We start from the raw sequence: 15,130 nt of genomic DNA, 5'->3' as shown, positions 1-15,130 counted from the left end.
GAACAGTCGCCCCTTTTTGGGTCCTCGTCTCGCTCCAGCTGCCCCATCTTGCTGAGGGGCACCTGCCTCGCCTGCCTGCATGCCCTCGATTGAGAAGCCTCACTTGCACCGCGTAGGTTTTAAGCTGTGAGCTCCCTTGTAACTGAACGATACAGAGAGCAGACCTCCCCTCTCTAGGATGCGCCTCAATTATAGAAAAGTAAGTTTGAAAGTTGGATCAGAAATTCCTGGAGCTGATATTAACAAACTAATTCTAAATAAGGATTCGTGTTTACCAAGATGTAATAGAAAGTTATGAATTTACTCAAGCTTAAAATATCAAAACAAGGACAAAGTTTTTGGCACTTTCTTCTTTCGTACACAAAAGAACAGAAGATTCTAAATATTAGTTTTACAGAATTCCAGGGTGAAAGGATCACTTAAAGACCATGAAGGACAGTCTTATCATTGTCACAGATGGATAAACTGAGGCCTAGATGAGGTAAGTGCCCAATCCACGATCACAAAGCTGGCTTGTGTCCGGATGCGATCCCCAAGTAGAGACAGTGAACATGGGGCACCTCGGACCCAGAGAGAAAACCCTCCTGGAGAGAGGCATGGCCTTACCTGCAACTGAGTTGGGCCGTGGCATTACTAGCGAGTTGGAGCTCTGAGAATAAGGGACCGGACCATCTCCAACTGAGGCTTCAGTGTCAGGCAGCACGCTCTCCGCTGACCCAGGGGGCTCCTCTTCTGCCACTGGGGAGCAATTATCTGCCCTGCGATCATGAAGGACTCCTTTCTGTACCCCTAACCTTAGGCTTCCGTCCTTATTCCATTCCAAACTGGAGCCACTCCGGTCATCATTTTCGGATGAACTTGTAATGGTGGCTGAAATGAGAGACCAAAATACTTTGAAGGAGGCCAGGCTGAGCTGGGGCTGTTCAGAGTTAACATAAGCACCCTGCCCTCCCCGTGATCAATGGAAACTTTTCTGGTCCATGCAGATTTTTATCCAAGTATGTTTCAAACAGTGTATTTTGGTAAATTAGAGGAATGTTGCTTATCAAGGAAAATAAACTAAGGCATTCTACAGGGGAGGGGAAAAAAGCTGGTAAGATAATGAAAAAGCTGTCTAAAAGTATCTGAGAGTTAACAGTAAATCCATGTAATTTAGAGATGATGTATCCGTCTTTTTAACAAAGATAAAATGCTCACAAAATTCATATCTCATTAAATTCCTCTGAACCTATAAATATCTTTTCCCAAATTAGGGGGCGAGGTGATATCAATGGCTAATGCAGAAAAGAGGAGAAAATCTATAAAAACAAAAACATGAAAACAAAAATTATAAAGTCAAGCAGAGAATTTGATCCTTAGATTTAAACTTTGTAACAGCTGTTGACGATCAACCGGAGAGAGTGACTTTATTCCTTTAACAGCACAGAGTGGAAGACCTCCCAGGACACACAAAACAAGCATGGCAAGGGATGCTGGACTGCAGAATTATAACTTAGCCTCTAAGAAAGGAAACCAGTATGGAAAACCTTCTTGGCATAAGAGGAACATGAAGCAAGAAAACAGCAGTACCCATCCTGCGTGGCTTCTACAGACAGTCACTTCCAACTTAAACACCTGAGCCCCTTGCAAGCCCAGGTTACCATGGACCCAACACTGGCTTGTGTCCTTGAGAACAAGGGCCATGTCTTCTGATCCCTTTGTGTTCCCTGCTGGGATCACCACAGCCCAGACCCTTAACAGAGACAGCCAATGGGATGCGGCCAGAGTGTATGGAGGACTCGGCCACCTGGATTAAGCAACTTCATCAACGTGACCTGATGACACACTAGCAGCAGGCTGGTGAGTCAGCTCCAACAGCCTGTTCTCCAGAATCAAAGGGTCTGAGTTTTGTTTTGTTTATTTGTACGATGCTCTTTAAAGGTTTAGCAGTAAAGACAAAACCATCTCCTCCCTGTGACTGCAGGACTTCTGTCACAGTTCCTCCTGTGGCTCCTGTCCGGACTCCTTATCCACTGCTGTCTCCCTCTTCAAAAATCCCTCCTGCGTGCTAAAGCCTCAGACTATCTCCCTCTAGCCAACAGCTCCCTTTTCTGAGCAGCACAGCACGTGGAACATACTAAGCGCTCAATAAACGTCTCCTTAGTCAATAAATAAGCAAATGAACACACTTCTCTTCCAACCATGGTCAGAGACACTACACTTAATTAATCTCATTGTTATGTATTCAGGACTCGATATTCTGTCTCCAGCCAAAAGCTGAGTGGATCTGGGATGCGCCCATCACTGGCGTCTGCCATTACTCCCAGCATTTCCAAGTGTCCTATCAACAGTATTAAAACTAACCTCTCCATCTCTCTGGAATCAGTGTCTTGTGTGGTTTTTTTCAGTGGACCACTCCTATGAGCATAAGTATAGCAAGAATGACTCTTTCCACGCTGAACATGCTGGCGGTGGTGGTGACAGCAGCCACTGACGTCTACTTAAGGTTCCTACATGTCAGGGACTGTGCTAATGCTTCACAGTAATAGTCTAATTTATTAATGAGATCATTGCTTATTAATAATGATTGAGGGTAACCTCCTTAAGTTGTGACTGTGACTGTGAGCTTTTCTTATAAGTCCGGTGTTAGGGACTCAGAATGCTTCTCCCACAGACGTAATTAGTTAGGTTCCTGGGCTATGCCAACATCTAAGTTACAGGAAAAGTGTCAGAGTGAAGATGATCTGTTTGGTTTTCTTTTGTGGCCGTTTTTTCTGGGGGCACATACTGTTAAGGGAAAAAACACACAGAAAATCCAAGTGGTGTTTCTCCGCATTCACTTTCCCTCAGTGCCATGTACTGCAGGGTCCCAGCCCCAAGAACCAGAACCCTGGGTCAGACCTCAGGCAGTGGGAACAGGAACTGGGACTTCCCGACTGCCTGCTGCAGTTGCAGCAGAAGAAGCAGCGTTCCGGAACGGGGACGGCCTGGTCAGGAGTCCCAGACCGCAGGGACGAGCTGAAGGTCCTGCTCCCACCACACATGCCCAGGTACTGAGGAGGACAGTTGGGTGGGAAGGGTGGGGTGGTCACCCAGCTACAGAAACAGGAGGGAAGGCAGGTCCAAGAAAGGGTTGCTGTTTCAAAAGGAGGAGAAGTTTATAATGGGTTTCTAAATTAGGAGACTCTCACAGATGCCCTTGTGATGTTCAACAAAGACACACATTGCACTGTGCAGGTAGGCGAGCTCCGAAGCCGCAGGCGTTCCTGCTAAGATTGCCCCACTTGATGATGTTCTGCCCTGCCATCCGGCTCCACTGGGAGCCCACAGCGTACTTTCCTCTGAGTTCAGGCACCATTAAGCCCTGATACAGACTCAAGGGGGCCGATGAAGACCTGACACATTTCCCGTATGACCCAAGAAACACACTGCATAGGGCAGCTCCACAGTAGCCAAGAAAGGGAAGCTGGTTCCCGAAACAAAGGACAGACTATTCAAAAATCCCGATTTTTCTTCCTGGCTACCAAATTCCAGCTCCTCATCAGGTTAACCTGTCACCTCCAAGTTAACACACACGTGCACAACTATGGCAACGTCTTCAAAATGATGGCTTCAGAAAAACAAAACAAACCTCAAAAACTGACGTGACATTTGACATTTTCTGGAGACTCCAGTCATCTTTCAAGGTCTGTAACAACTGAAACATCCTAACATTTTATTCCATACATCAGTACCGATGGCAGCTTTTGTCATTGAAGACTGGCCACCACCATTCAGATGGCAGTTCAACCACTCTCCCGACACACAGCGTTCGGTTAAATGAGTGATTTGTCAGATCTCAAGTTTTATCGAGCTATGAGGTTAGGCTTTGCTTCCCACAATTTAGTATTACTTTAAGTCTGGTCCTGCTCATTGATTTACGTGTGCTACTTCCGACGCTCTGTATCATTTGAAAACTCCTTTTAAGAAAGGACAGCATACTCTCTTCCTCTGTTGTAAATGGCACGTTTAACCAGACTTACGGGTGCACAGGGCTACACAGCTTCCAAAGCATGTCCAACACATAGCAGGACACATACATGATCACCACAGTCCTGGAGAAGAGGGAGACAGGCTGAGAACCATCAACCCACTTTAGAGATACAGAACAGACTTGGGAGAAACTCCTCTCTCTCCCCTTCTATCTTGCTTCCCTGCCTCTCTCTCTCTCTCTCTCTCTCTCTCTCTCACACACACACACACACACACACACACACACACACACACAACTTACTGGTAGGTCTAACACCAGCCCTTTTGCCTGCCCACGCACTATATTAAAACTCCCTTTGCCCTGCATAGCTCTCAACAAGCCAAAGTTCTCTAAGCATCCGTGACTACAAAGTATGTTGCAGTTCATGAAGGCTGCCTTGTTAAGAACAGCAGTCCCCAGGCAGGGGCTGGTAGAGAGAAGCCAGTCATGAGTGCACCGCAGCCCAGACGAAGCTTCCGGTTGACTAGGAGGTTGGAGAGACAGACAGACCCTCCGTCATTACATGTTTTGCTATATAAAGTACTGCAATAAAACTGCATTCCTTCTCCTTCCCTGCTTTGCCCACTTCTTTGCCCACTGAAGGCTCTTTCACACGCTGAATGTATACTTAAAATAGAATTTAAAAAAAAAATCAGTGTAAGTTCAGGGTCCAATAAGTAGTTTGGCAGGATCTAAACCAAGTTGTGGGTTTAAAGGAACACGAAGAAGAAAATTAAAATGAGTACAGTGTTAGTCCAGAATTGTTTAGGAACGAAGGGTTTGACATCAAATGGATACATGTAAGTAGAGCAGAATTCACCCGCCTTTGAGGTGGAGAAAAGTTACGAGGTAAAAAATGCAAAGAGCTTGGGTTCAAACTTTGGCTTCTCCCCCCTGAGGATCCACCAAGGGCAAGTCTCTCCACACTGAATACTGGGAATGCGTACCTTTTTTTCTTCACCTTACAAACATCAACTTATGTATTTGAGTTTCTTTCTTTCTTTCTTTTTTTTTTTTTAAGATTTTATTTATTTATTTGAGAGAGAGTGAGCGAGAGAAAGAGCACAAGCTGAGGGTGGGGAAAGATTGGCAGCGGGAGAAACAGACTCTCCACAGAGCAGGGAGCCCGACATAGGGCTCCATCCCAGGACGCTGGGGTCATGACTTGAGCGGAGGGCAGATGCTTAACTGACTGAGCCACCCAGGCGCCCCTGAGTTTCTCTTTACACTGGCTACTAGGAATTGTCAAACTTCCTAGCCACTGATAAACAAGATGAAAAAGTCTAATAAAACTCATTCCCAGCTTCATCTTTTCTTTTTTCTTCTTCTTCTTCTTTTTTTTTTTTTTCATTTGACAGAGAGAGACACAGCAAGAGAGGAACACAGGCAGGGGCAGTGGGAGGGAAGCAGGCTCCCCACTGAGGGGGAAGCCCGATGCGGGACTCCATCCCAGGACCCTGGGATCATGACCTGAGCGGAAGGCAGACGCTTAATGACTGAGCCACCCAGGGCACCCCCCACGCTTCAACTTTTCTCTTGTATTTTTTTTTACTGGAGTATAAACAAATGTTACCTTAGTTTCAGGTACACAACATAGTGATTCGGCAAGTCTATACACTATGCCCCACTCACAAGTATAGCCAGCCTCCGTACAACGCCACTACAAGCCCACAGACTTGTATTCCCACGGCTGTGTCTTATATCTCCACGACTTATTCATTCCTGAACTGGAAACCTGTACCTCCTTCTCCCCATCCCCCTCACCTCCCACCTTCGTTCACTTGCTCTTTTGCTCTTACTTCCTTTCCCCAAGTCATACCTTTGTTGGGGGGGGGATCTTCTTTTACTAAATGTCTATTTGTAAGCATTTCAACTGGGGAGCGGGGAGGGAGAGGAAGGGAGTACGTATAAAGTAGCCTTAGGAAATAATAGCAGTGGCTACCATAAATATATTCATGCTTCCTACTGGGGGCTCTGATCTCAGCTCGCTGAATACTCGGACCAGCTCCCAACGCGGGAAGCTCCGTGAGGCCTGAAGCCACGCCCCAGGGCTCTACACAGTTTTGAGCATACCATACTACCAGAAAACGTGGAGCAGGCACCCCTATACATGCATTTACAAGATATGTACCTGCAGTACCCTAATTTACAGTACACACACACACCCAGAATTTTGAAGAGACTTTTCTTAAAAACCCAGAAACTGCCATTTTCTTCGGGCACTCCACAGATGGCCTTGCATTCTCCATTTTCAAAGCCAGGGCTCTATGAAGAGAGTCCTTCGTCCTTCCCTGGGTTGTGGAGAAAATCAGACACAAGGGCAGGTAGGTAAAGTGCCTCCTATCTCACGAGTACCCAAGAATGTTTTTCTCCCATACAATGAAAATAAAGTAGCACTGAAAAAAACAAACATTTTTTAACTTCTATATTCAGTTTCATGGTTGACACAGCGTTTAGAAGTTAAAACACTGGACCAATGAATTAAAGATCAAACAAGAAAAGGACGTAATGGTTGCTGGGAGAAATGCGAGAAGGGAATGAGAAAAGAAAATCCAGCTACTGCAGATACCGCCTTTGACCTGACAGAATGAAGATCACTAACAACTATGGAAGGAAAAACAAGAGTTTAAAGCAGATGGGGTGAAGAACCAAGAGAAAAGTCAGGGCAGCATCATGCCCGACCCCCTGGCCTTTCTGGCCTGCCAGGATTCAGTTCTTCCCTTGCTCGCCCCCACATCTTACACGTGGTTCCAGCTGCTGTGATGTATTTTGGATTTCCCCAACGGACGAAGGAAAGGAAGGATGGCAGATATGAAACCAACCTGCCTGAAACCTTCAGACAGAAAGGCCAGTCTGGGCTTCTCCCTCCTCAGCCCCTGCACGCTAACGAACACACAGGGAAGAAAGGCGGCTGACCTGGAGGGACAGCTTTTACCTCCCACAGCCCTGCCAGGAGAGGACTCCAGGGAAAGTGGCCCGAGTTACCTCTGGCTCCAGGGGACTTTCTGGCTTCTCCTCCCACAGCTTCTGGGGGACCACAGTTGGCCTGTGTCAAGCACCGCAAAGCCTGGCTCTCCTTCTGGCCTTGCCCGGGGCGCCGGGCTTGGGCTTGCAGCAGACAGATCTCAGTAGCACATCTCCGCCTCAGTGCTCCTGGCATTGCGCAAGCCCTGCTCTGCTAGGACATGCAGTGAGGCCAGGGACCCAAGCCATGGCGCACAGCAGCACCTGTCGGTGTCTTGGACTTTGGAAACCCCTTGAGGGTCAGCAGGGACAAGGAACTGGAGGGGCGGCCACACTGCCCACACACAGTCTGATATAGCAGGTAAGAGCCTCCAGAGAAAAGCCTGTGGATCTGTACGATGTGAAGTTTCCTAGCAATAACACCCAACGCCGTGTTTCCGTAAAGCCTCGTCTGACCTATACACTGAAGGCGTAGACACTGGAGCTTCAGACACTGTCCAACGACTCTGCAGAGTTCTGGGCTCTTCCAGAAAAGAGCACAAGGCACTATCAGTGGTTGGTATTATTATGCACCTACAGCCTACATCTTCCATCAAGAGGTGTCAATCACTGCCATGTTTTAAACCCTTTTCAATAACTGACAACTTGCCCAGGTCTCCAAGGGCAGATGCCCACTCTTTGGTTCCTCAGGTGGACAAGTTTTGAAACAGATATTGTACCTGAGCTTTACTGTACCAGTACGAACAGACTTGCTCCTGGTACACAGTAGATGCCAATAAATGCTTGCTACACCGCCAGAACAGCTGCCTGAAGAATCCAACCCCAGTGTGAAGGAATACAAGTACAGTAGGCATTCTGTTGCCTCGAATCATCGCTACAGATTTCTTTCCCACGTTAAGTATATCACCGAATTATATATGTAAAGGCAAATTTTCCTCCTTCACCCGAGATGATTAAAAAAAAAGAAAAGCTTCTATAATTAAGGATGATTTTTTAAATTGCAGGCAATGTAGCAAAATGAATATTAACACAGATCTGAAACACGCTAAATAGTTATTACCAAATCAATTTCAAAGCATTTCAATTTAGTAGCAAGCAGGGCAATACAGGTGGCAACAAAGTAGGATTAGCATGAAATCAAAAGGGCAGGATTCACAACAAGTTAAAAATGAAAATAAAATACAATTAATTCCTCTTTGTAGGCCTCTCTCCGCATCTGATCATCTCCCTTGGGACACAAAGTCCAGGAAACAGAAGGAACAAAAGGTCTCTAGCTACCTCCAGAATCACTTTCATTTTACAAGCCCAGGAGGGAGTCTGGTCAAGCCACAAGATAAAAGTCAGCACAGGATAAACTTTGTTTTAATATCTTAAGAATGGCCAGAAAAACAAACAGTATCAAACTCTAGTAAGCACCAGCAGGACACAATCAAGTATCCAGTACTTCCTGCAAGCCACTTCTGCAGGAGAAATGTTTCTGGGAAGGTATTCCCCTGCCTAAGTTTACACCTGCCTTCCAGCTTCAAAGGAAGAGCAAATGCAAGCCACACCCACCTCCCCACCAGAGAAACGGGAAAGGCGGCAGGAGGAGCCTTGGTTCTTTACCCTTTTCATATTCTGAGCTCCTGAGAGCTTTCTGGCCTGGTGGAATGTGGTGGCTCAGGTGCTGGGAAGCCGAGCAGGTGAACAACACACCTGCTCTAAGTGGGAGGCAAGCCCAGCGTGGGGAGATGTGGACACCGTCCACTCGGAATACACCTCCTCCTCCCAGGGGCTGTCCCAACTTCAACTCTCAAAGAGAAACAGATCTGGGATTCTACAAAAGTAATTTGGAGATGATAAATGTCAGCAGGTAGAAGCAAATAGTAGAGAAGGACCTGGAAGGGACAGATAACTAACTTTTAATGGTCTCTTACTCAGCCAGATTGCTACCTGTAAGTCCTTCCCCTGGGCACACCTATTATTAATACATAGAAATGATTTTTTTTTTTTTAAGTCTTGATAGGAAGGCTGGGTTTTGTTTCTCCTCATCCAGTATCCGTTCCCTTTCTTCCTAAATAGAGCAATAATCCATTTTTTAAAAAAACACAGAAACACACACAATATCGATCATGATATGGACACAAACAAAAACGAAACAGTACATTTAAATCAAAAGGTGCTTGTTAAAACCTATTGCTTTCAGTGATGTTTTTGGAAAAAATCAGATTGAGGGCACCTGGGTGGCTCAGTTGGTTAGGCAGCCAACTCTTAGTTCTGGCTCAGGTCATAATATTGGGGTCCCGGGATCAAGCCCCACATCAGGCCCCGTGCCCAGCGGGGAAGCTGTTTGAGGACTCTCGCCCTCCCCGGCCCTCTGCTCCTCCCACCACTCACATACCCTCAGTCTCTAAATAAATAAATAAATCTTTAAAATAAATAAATACTCAGATTGGCTTTCATACACATTCTAGTGAGTACACCTACTTTATTTTTTGTCTAAGATGATATTAATACAGTTTACAATTTCCGTTTGTTAGCAGTTGGAAGCAAGTTTATTCAAAGGAGTGTCACTGAGGAAAAAATGTATTCTCAGGCATGGAGGAAACACCTGTAGAAACCACTTTATTTTTGTAGGCAGAGAGGAAAGAGGGGAGGTGGGGGTGGGGAGCAAGCTCCCTGCCGAGAACAGAGCCTGATGTGGGGCTCGATCCCAGGACCTTGAGATCATGACCCAAGCGAAGGCAGAGGCTTAACCCACTGAGCCACCCAGGTGTCCCTAAGAAGCCACTTCTTTACAAAGTTTTCCTTTTAGAGCAAGTTAATAAAAAGCTACTTTATGCTGATTGGGTTTAAAAGTTCTTTACACTGCAAATTTAAAAAGTCAGACATTAATTTCTAGGTAATGCTAATGATTCTTGTATGTCAAGAGTAGGAATTTTTGCTTTCAAAAATATACATATTTGCTTCCAAATATACATACACACATACTCTGGTTTCTCTTCAGATCACATAAATCTTTCGCCTTTTACCAAATATACATACACATATTTGTAGGGAATTCAGTTACATCCCTCCCGCTGAGACAGTACTTGTACATGACAGATTACAGCCTGAAGAACATTTAAGAACTCGGACCTCCTCAAATCACATGAAGCGAGACTTCCCTCTGCAAAACACAGTAAAGTTGGAAAAGAGGGCACAGAGGTCTGCAAAGCTCTGACCTCTGCACAAAGAGACAGGAAGGGGTCCGACAAACTCTTCTAATGTGCATGGTTTTACCCTTTCTCCCACTAAGCCATTCCTAAAAAAGAAAATCCTCCTCACCTCCAGTACATCAAAACCAGCAGAAACAGAACACAGAAAGGGCAGCCCATGGCGGCCCCAAGAAGGCTGTCTGACCACATGGGAATGCTTTCCCTAAGTAGCATCTGTTGGGCAAAAATATGTAGATTAAATATAATCACCATGATGGAAATCAGCTTACATACTAAGAAGAGGGCTAGGAATTTCTAAGGCTGGGTTAACACTATTTGAAATTTCCCCTAAGTGCCCTAAATAAATGGTCCCAACACTGTACATGCAGCTCTGAGCCCCATGTGGGCATCTGCAGCCCCGAAGCTCATCACGCCGTGCCAACTGTGTGCACCTGTCACCAGCCCCCACCTCCCGACACCTCTGCTGCTCCGACCTAAGCTCTAGGGGTGGACACACCTGAAACAACCAGAAATGGAAAATTCAATGGAAACTTCTTCCCCCTCTCTCCAGAGCCTGAAGAATTTAGAATACGGATCCTAAGCAGCCTATCACAAGCAGCTGCCAGGCCTTCCAAAGCAGGAAGCCAAGGTATCGTCACCTTCATCTTTGTCCACTAAGATCACCGTGTTCTTGAATATTTTATTCTGTTAAGCATTTAAGATGCCTAAAGGCTGCCGTTCCCAGGCTACACCTTATAAAAACAGTCCTGTTCCTCAGGTGGAAAAAAGCACACACCCCAGCCCCAGTGATCACAGAATCACAACTGAGTCACAGATCCCCGCTCCGTGACAAGACCATGAAACCTGCGGACCCCACACTGATTCAGGAGGACACGCTCTCCCTCCTCAGGCCCTCCCACTCCCACCTCTTCAAGGAGCTGTGACTACTGTCTGCCTGGAGAGGAAATACTTGCTTTTTCCCCTTCTCTTCCCCACCACACCTCCCATGTGTCCCTTGGCAACAGGTTCTAGTTCTACAGGTCCCGGAAGGAGAGCGAACAGAGGAACATTGTCACCAACACTGAGCTTCCTGCTCAGCCACCTACAGTCCTTACTCCCGGCAGGAGGCCAGCTAAGCAGTGAGAAGCACCATCCCCAATGTTGGAGGGACTTCACTTCCTCACGACCCCCAGTTTGTCTCAACTGTCACCGTTTTTATGTGAAGCTGCGTTAAGGGAACATGTCTGACTTAAGCCAAGGAATGAAGGACAGCCTCACATGAAACGTGTCATTTAACTTTAATGACAAGACACAGCTTACAATACAGGTGCCATTAACAGACGTGACAATGCCAACTTGGAACGGGAATCTTGTACAGCTTCTTTAGAAACCAACTAGACTTTTCCTCCTCCCATGCAATGTGACCGTGGCACCAATTCTCTTTTCCTTAATTTCTCATTCTCAAACCATGCTAGGAGCCCAGATAGCCAGAATAATATGAATGAGAACTCCCTCTTTCCCCTACATATAGAGACAAAAATAATAAAACATGATCAAGTAAATTGAAGGAAAACATTGAGGAGCTATGGAGAGCATGTAATAGGGGGACTAAGCACTCTGGGACCAGAACGGACGTATTCAGTCGAGTTCTCATTCAGAGCCTTGGTGTTCCTGCAGCTCGAACTTGACAAGACAGAAAACCAAACTGGTAACTTCCCCTTTTTAGAATACTTTTTCTTTTTTTAAAGATTTTATTCATTTGACAGAGAGATCACCAGTAGGCAGAGAGGAAGGCAGTGGCGGGGGGAGGGGGGGAGCAGGCTCCCTGATGAGCAGAGAGCCTGATGCGGGACTCGATCCCAGGACCCTGAGATCATGATCTGAGCTGAAGGCAGAGGCTTAACCCACTGAGCCACCCAGGTGCCCCTTAGAATACTTTTAAAATTACAGCACTGTATCTCAATGAGAGAGAGAGAGAGGAGAGAATGAAGGGATAAGGGTCCTCTTTGGTCACTGAAAAAGTCTCTGTCACAGTAAGAAACTGGCTTGGTTATAATCAGAGACATACAATGCCAATGCCAGATCATATAATGAGAAGAGAAAAGGCGGCCCAAAAAACCGTGTAGCACTGAACTTCTCGAAAGAAGATAAACTATAGTGAGGACAGGACATTTCAGGAAAGTGAAGAATGCTGTAAGGGGAGATGCCTGGCCATCGCAGACCACCACAGGCCTGGCAGTGGCGGACAGCTCAGAGAGGGCATGAGGGCAGAAGGTAACATGGGGAAAAATGAGTTGGACTAAAAGGCAGGTGGGGAAGCAGAGTGAGGTGGGAACAGGAAATCAGAAGAATACGTGAAACAGTTTACAATTGCTACAGAAACCTCAAGCCACCACTTTAATGCAATGTCCAGAGGCAGCTAATATCTACGGAGACAGATGGTAGACTACTCGATGAGCAAGGCTGGGGATGCAGGGCGAATGGAGTGTGACTTCTAAAGGCTACAGGGTTCTTTCTGGGGTGAAAGTTTCTGAAATCAGATTGTGGTGATGGCTGTACAACTCTGAACAGACCAAAAACCATTCAGTGGTTTAAATGAGTGAATACTATGGTATGTGATTGCATCTCATTAAAACGATCAAAACCGAATGAAACAAAAACCTACTGGAGTGGAAACTAAGGGCAGAGGCAGCCGTCCCTGTGTAAAGGGCCCCTGAGATAGCTACAGTGACGTCTAGGTCACAGAGCCCACCACCCAGCCCCAGCGACCTCACAGATCTTCTGGGGCAATCTCCAAAATATGAAGTTCACGAACCTGCAACTTGGTTTTGCAAATTACACTTGAAATAGCAGGTGACAGAAGAAAATAAGGAGCTCAAATGTCATTCTCTCTGATTACATACTTATGTGGAAGTAACTGGGGTTCATTTCATACTAGAATGTAAACTGCCCCTCAAAGACACACACGTATATCAGAAAAAGGGCAGGAGCTGTATGTGCAGTAGAGCACCGATGTTTAACAGCAACACAATCCGGGAGCAGAGGAGGGCCCAGGCAACCCATCCAGTAGTCCAGCACACCTGTTACCTGAAAGGCACCGCGCCGGACACCTGAGACACACAGGTGCACAGCCCCACCTGCAGAAATGTAAAGGCACTGTGCCTGGGATAGGATGTGAAAGGTAAGGGCTCTTTCCCCTAGTTGATTCTAACGTGTACCTGAGACCAGAAACTACTGAACCAATCAGAATCCTTACTTTAACAGAGAAGGAAAGGGCAAAGTATGCAAAGAACTCCAATGTTATGCAAGTGTTGACCTAGCTAAGCACCCTAAGAGTTGGGACTAGAATCTGTGTCTCCTCCTCCACAGTTCAGGGCAAGGAAACCCACTGGTGTGGGTGTGGGTGTGGGAGAGCGGGGGTCCCTGGTGGACATCCTGAGAAAATTCTAGCCTCAAAAAGAGTGGTCAGATCCCATGAAAAGAAACTAAAGAGAAAATACCTGGATCTAAGTGTAGAAATGAATGACCTTGAGATTGGGCTGGGAAGACGCCTCAAAACACGGGAACTTATTGCCCAGTTCTGTGTCCCGGGGGGACGAGACATCCAGCAAATGGAATTAATTGACGAGGAGGTAAGATTTTGTAACTTCACAGGTCTGATGCGATCAGGGAATTTTTTAACCAAATGAGCCCAGAGTGATAAAAACCAACACCAAGGAACGTAAAAAGGTGAGGAGGCTTCATCTTCTCGGCCGTCCACAGAGCCGGCACCGGCTGCAAAGAGCAGGGCTGGGCCCTGGCCAAGCGACCTTCACGGAGCAGGCTACAGTCCTCTGCAGTCACGCCTGGTGGGCGCTCTGGCTGACGGGCACGGAGCCATTCCGTTACCGAGCCGTGTGCTTCTTACCTATAATTCCACTGTCCTTGCTTTCCAGGGTGGAACTAGGGCTGCTAACGGTCTCACAGGGACTTTTGTTGGCTGCCGTCTTGCTGACACAGCTATTCAGGGTTGAGCAGGGGCTATCGGTGCTGGGAGAGGCGGTGCTGCTGGTTAGTGTGGAGCAAGGACTGATGCCTTGGCTCAGAGCTGTGCGCTGCAAGGCGAACGGAAGGAGGGTTAGCATGGCTTCACACACGACGCTTCCACGCAGGCTTCTCTTTCTGACACTAAAGCAGTAACACTGCAAACAGGAACGGGAAAACCGTTTTTCCAACTGAGGGGGCTTTATATATATATATGTGGCCTCTCAGATTTTAAAACAAGAAATCTCTTTGTTTTGCCCCCTTCCCCGGTGATTTTTTTAAAAAATCATTATTATTAAAAGGGCAGTCTCAGACATAATTTAGTGGGAATGCACATTCATAAAATAGAAATAGCAAACGGGCAGACTTCCTTTCATTTAAAGTCTGCAGAAGACAAATGCGTTCTTTGACCTCTGTACGGAAAACCTGGGAACTCTGTTTTTGTCATGTTTCATGAGCACTGCAGCCTGATTCAATTCTCAAAGATTTATGGGCTCTGCAAGCAGGGCCAGGAGGCTGGTGGCCACTGCCATCTCAAACAGTGCGTGACACCCTCACAGAGATCCTCCCGGGGCGGGGGCGGGAGCTCTGGCTCCTCACCGCTGCGCAAACCTTACACATCTCCACTCTGAAGGGACAGGCTGTTGGCTCCCTAGGATGCAGAAGGCTCCTCCATGCACGACTCATTTGATCGTATCTTATTTTGTCTCTGCCTCACCTCCTACAAATCTTTCCTCATCCCACCGACCCTCCAAAATCTCAGCCTTTAAAAAAAAAAAAAAATGCACAGGAAAGCATATCCCAAAGCAGCCAGGTGAGAAGAACCATGTTATAAAGATAAGAGTAGTTATTGTGACGATGGGAGTGTTTCAGCCACTTCAGTTCATTTAGCTACTCTTCTCTGGGGGGTGACTCAAAGATTAACGTGGATATTTTCTTCAGTTCTGCACCCTTCTGCCTCACCCCACCTCCCTAC

At 46.5% G+C, this 15,130-nt stretch overlaps 1 protein-coding gene across 8 annotated transcripts in view; it reads right to left on the bottom strand.

Annotated features, from left to right (window-relative positions):
- The window catches only part of TANC1 (tetratricopeptide repeat, ankyrin repeat and coiled-coil containing 1), a 232,017-nt gene that overhangs the window by 58,238 nt on the left and 158,649 nt on the right, over positions 1-15,130 (bottom strand). For 6 of the 8 annotated variants that reach the window (XM_032355656.1, XM_032355651.1, XM_032355654.1 and 3 more), the window contains 2 exons: positions 14,039-14,225; positions 607-870 (listed from right to left, as the gene is read on the bottom strand). In XM_032355656.1, the coding sequence (XP_032211547.1) occupies positions 607-870; positions 14,039-14,225 (451 nt within the window). The remainder of the gene's footprint in view (positions 1-606; positions 871-14,038; positions 14,226-15,130) is intronic. The other 2 variants (XM_032355657.1, XM_032355658.1) reach the window with 2 other exon arrangements.

This window comes from Mustela erminea, chromosome 8 (assembly GCF_009829155.1).
Source record: "Mustela erminea isolate mMusErm1 chromosome 8, mMusErm1.Pri, whole genome shotgun sequence".
NCBI lineage: Eukaryota > Metazoa > Chordata > Mammalia > Carnivora > Mustelidae > Mustela > Mustela erminea.
The sequence above is the reverse complement of the archived record's forward strand: the minus strand, read 5'-3'. Positions and strand labels throughout refer to the sequence as shown.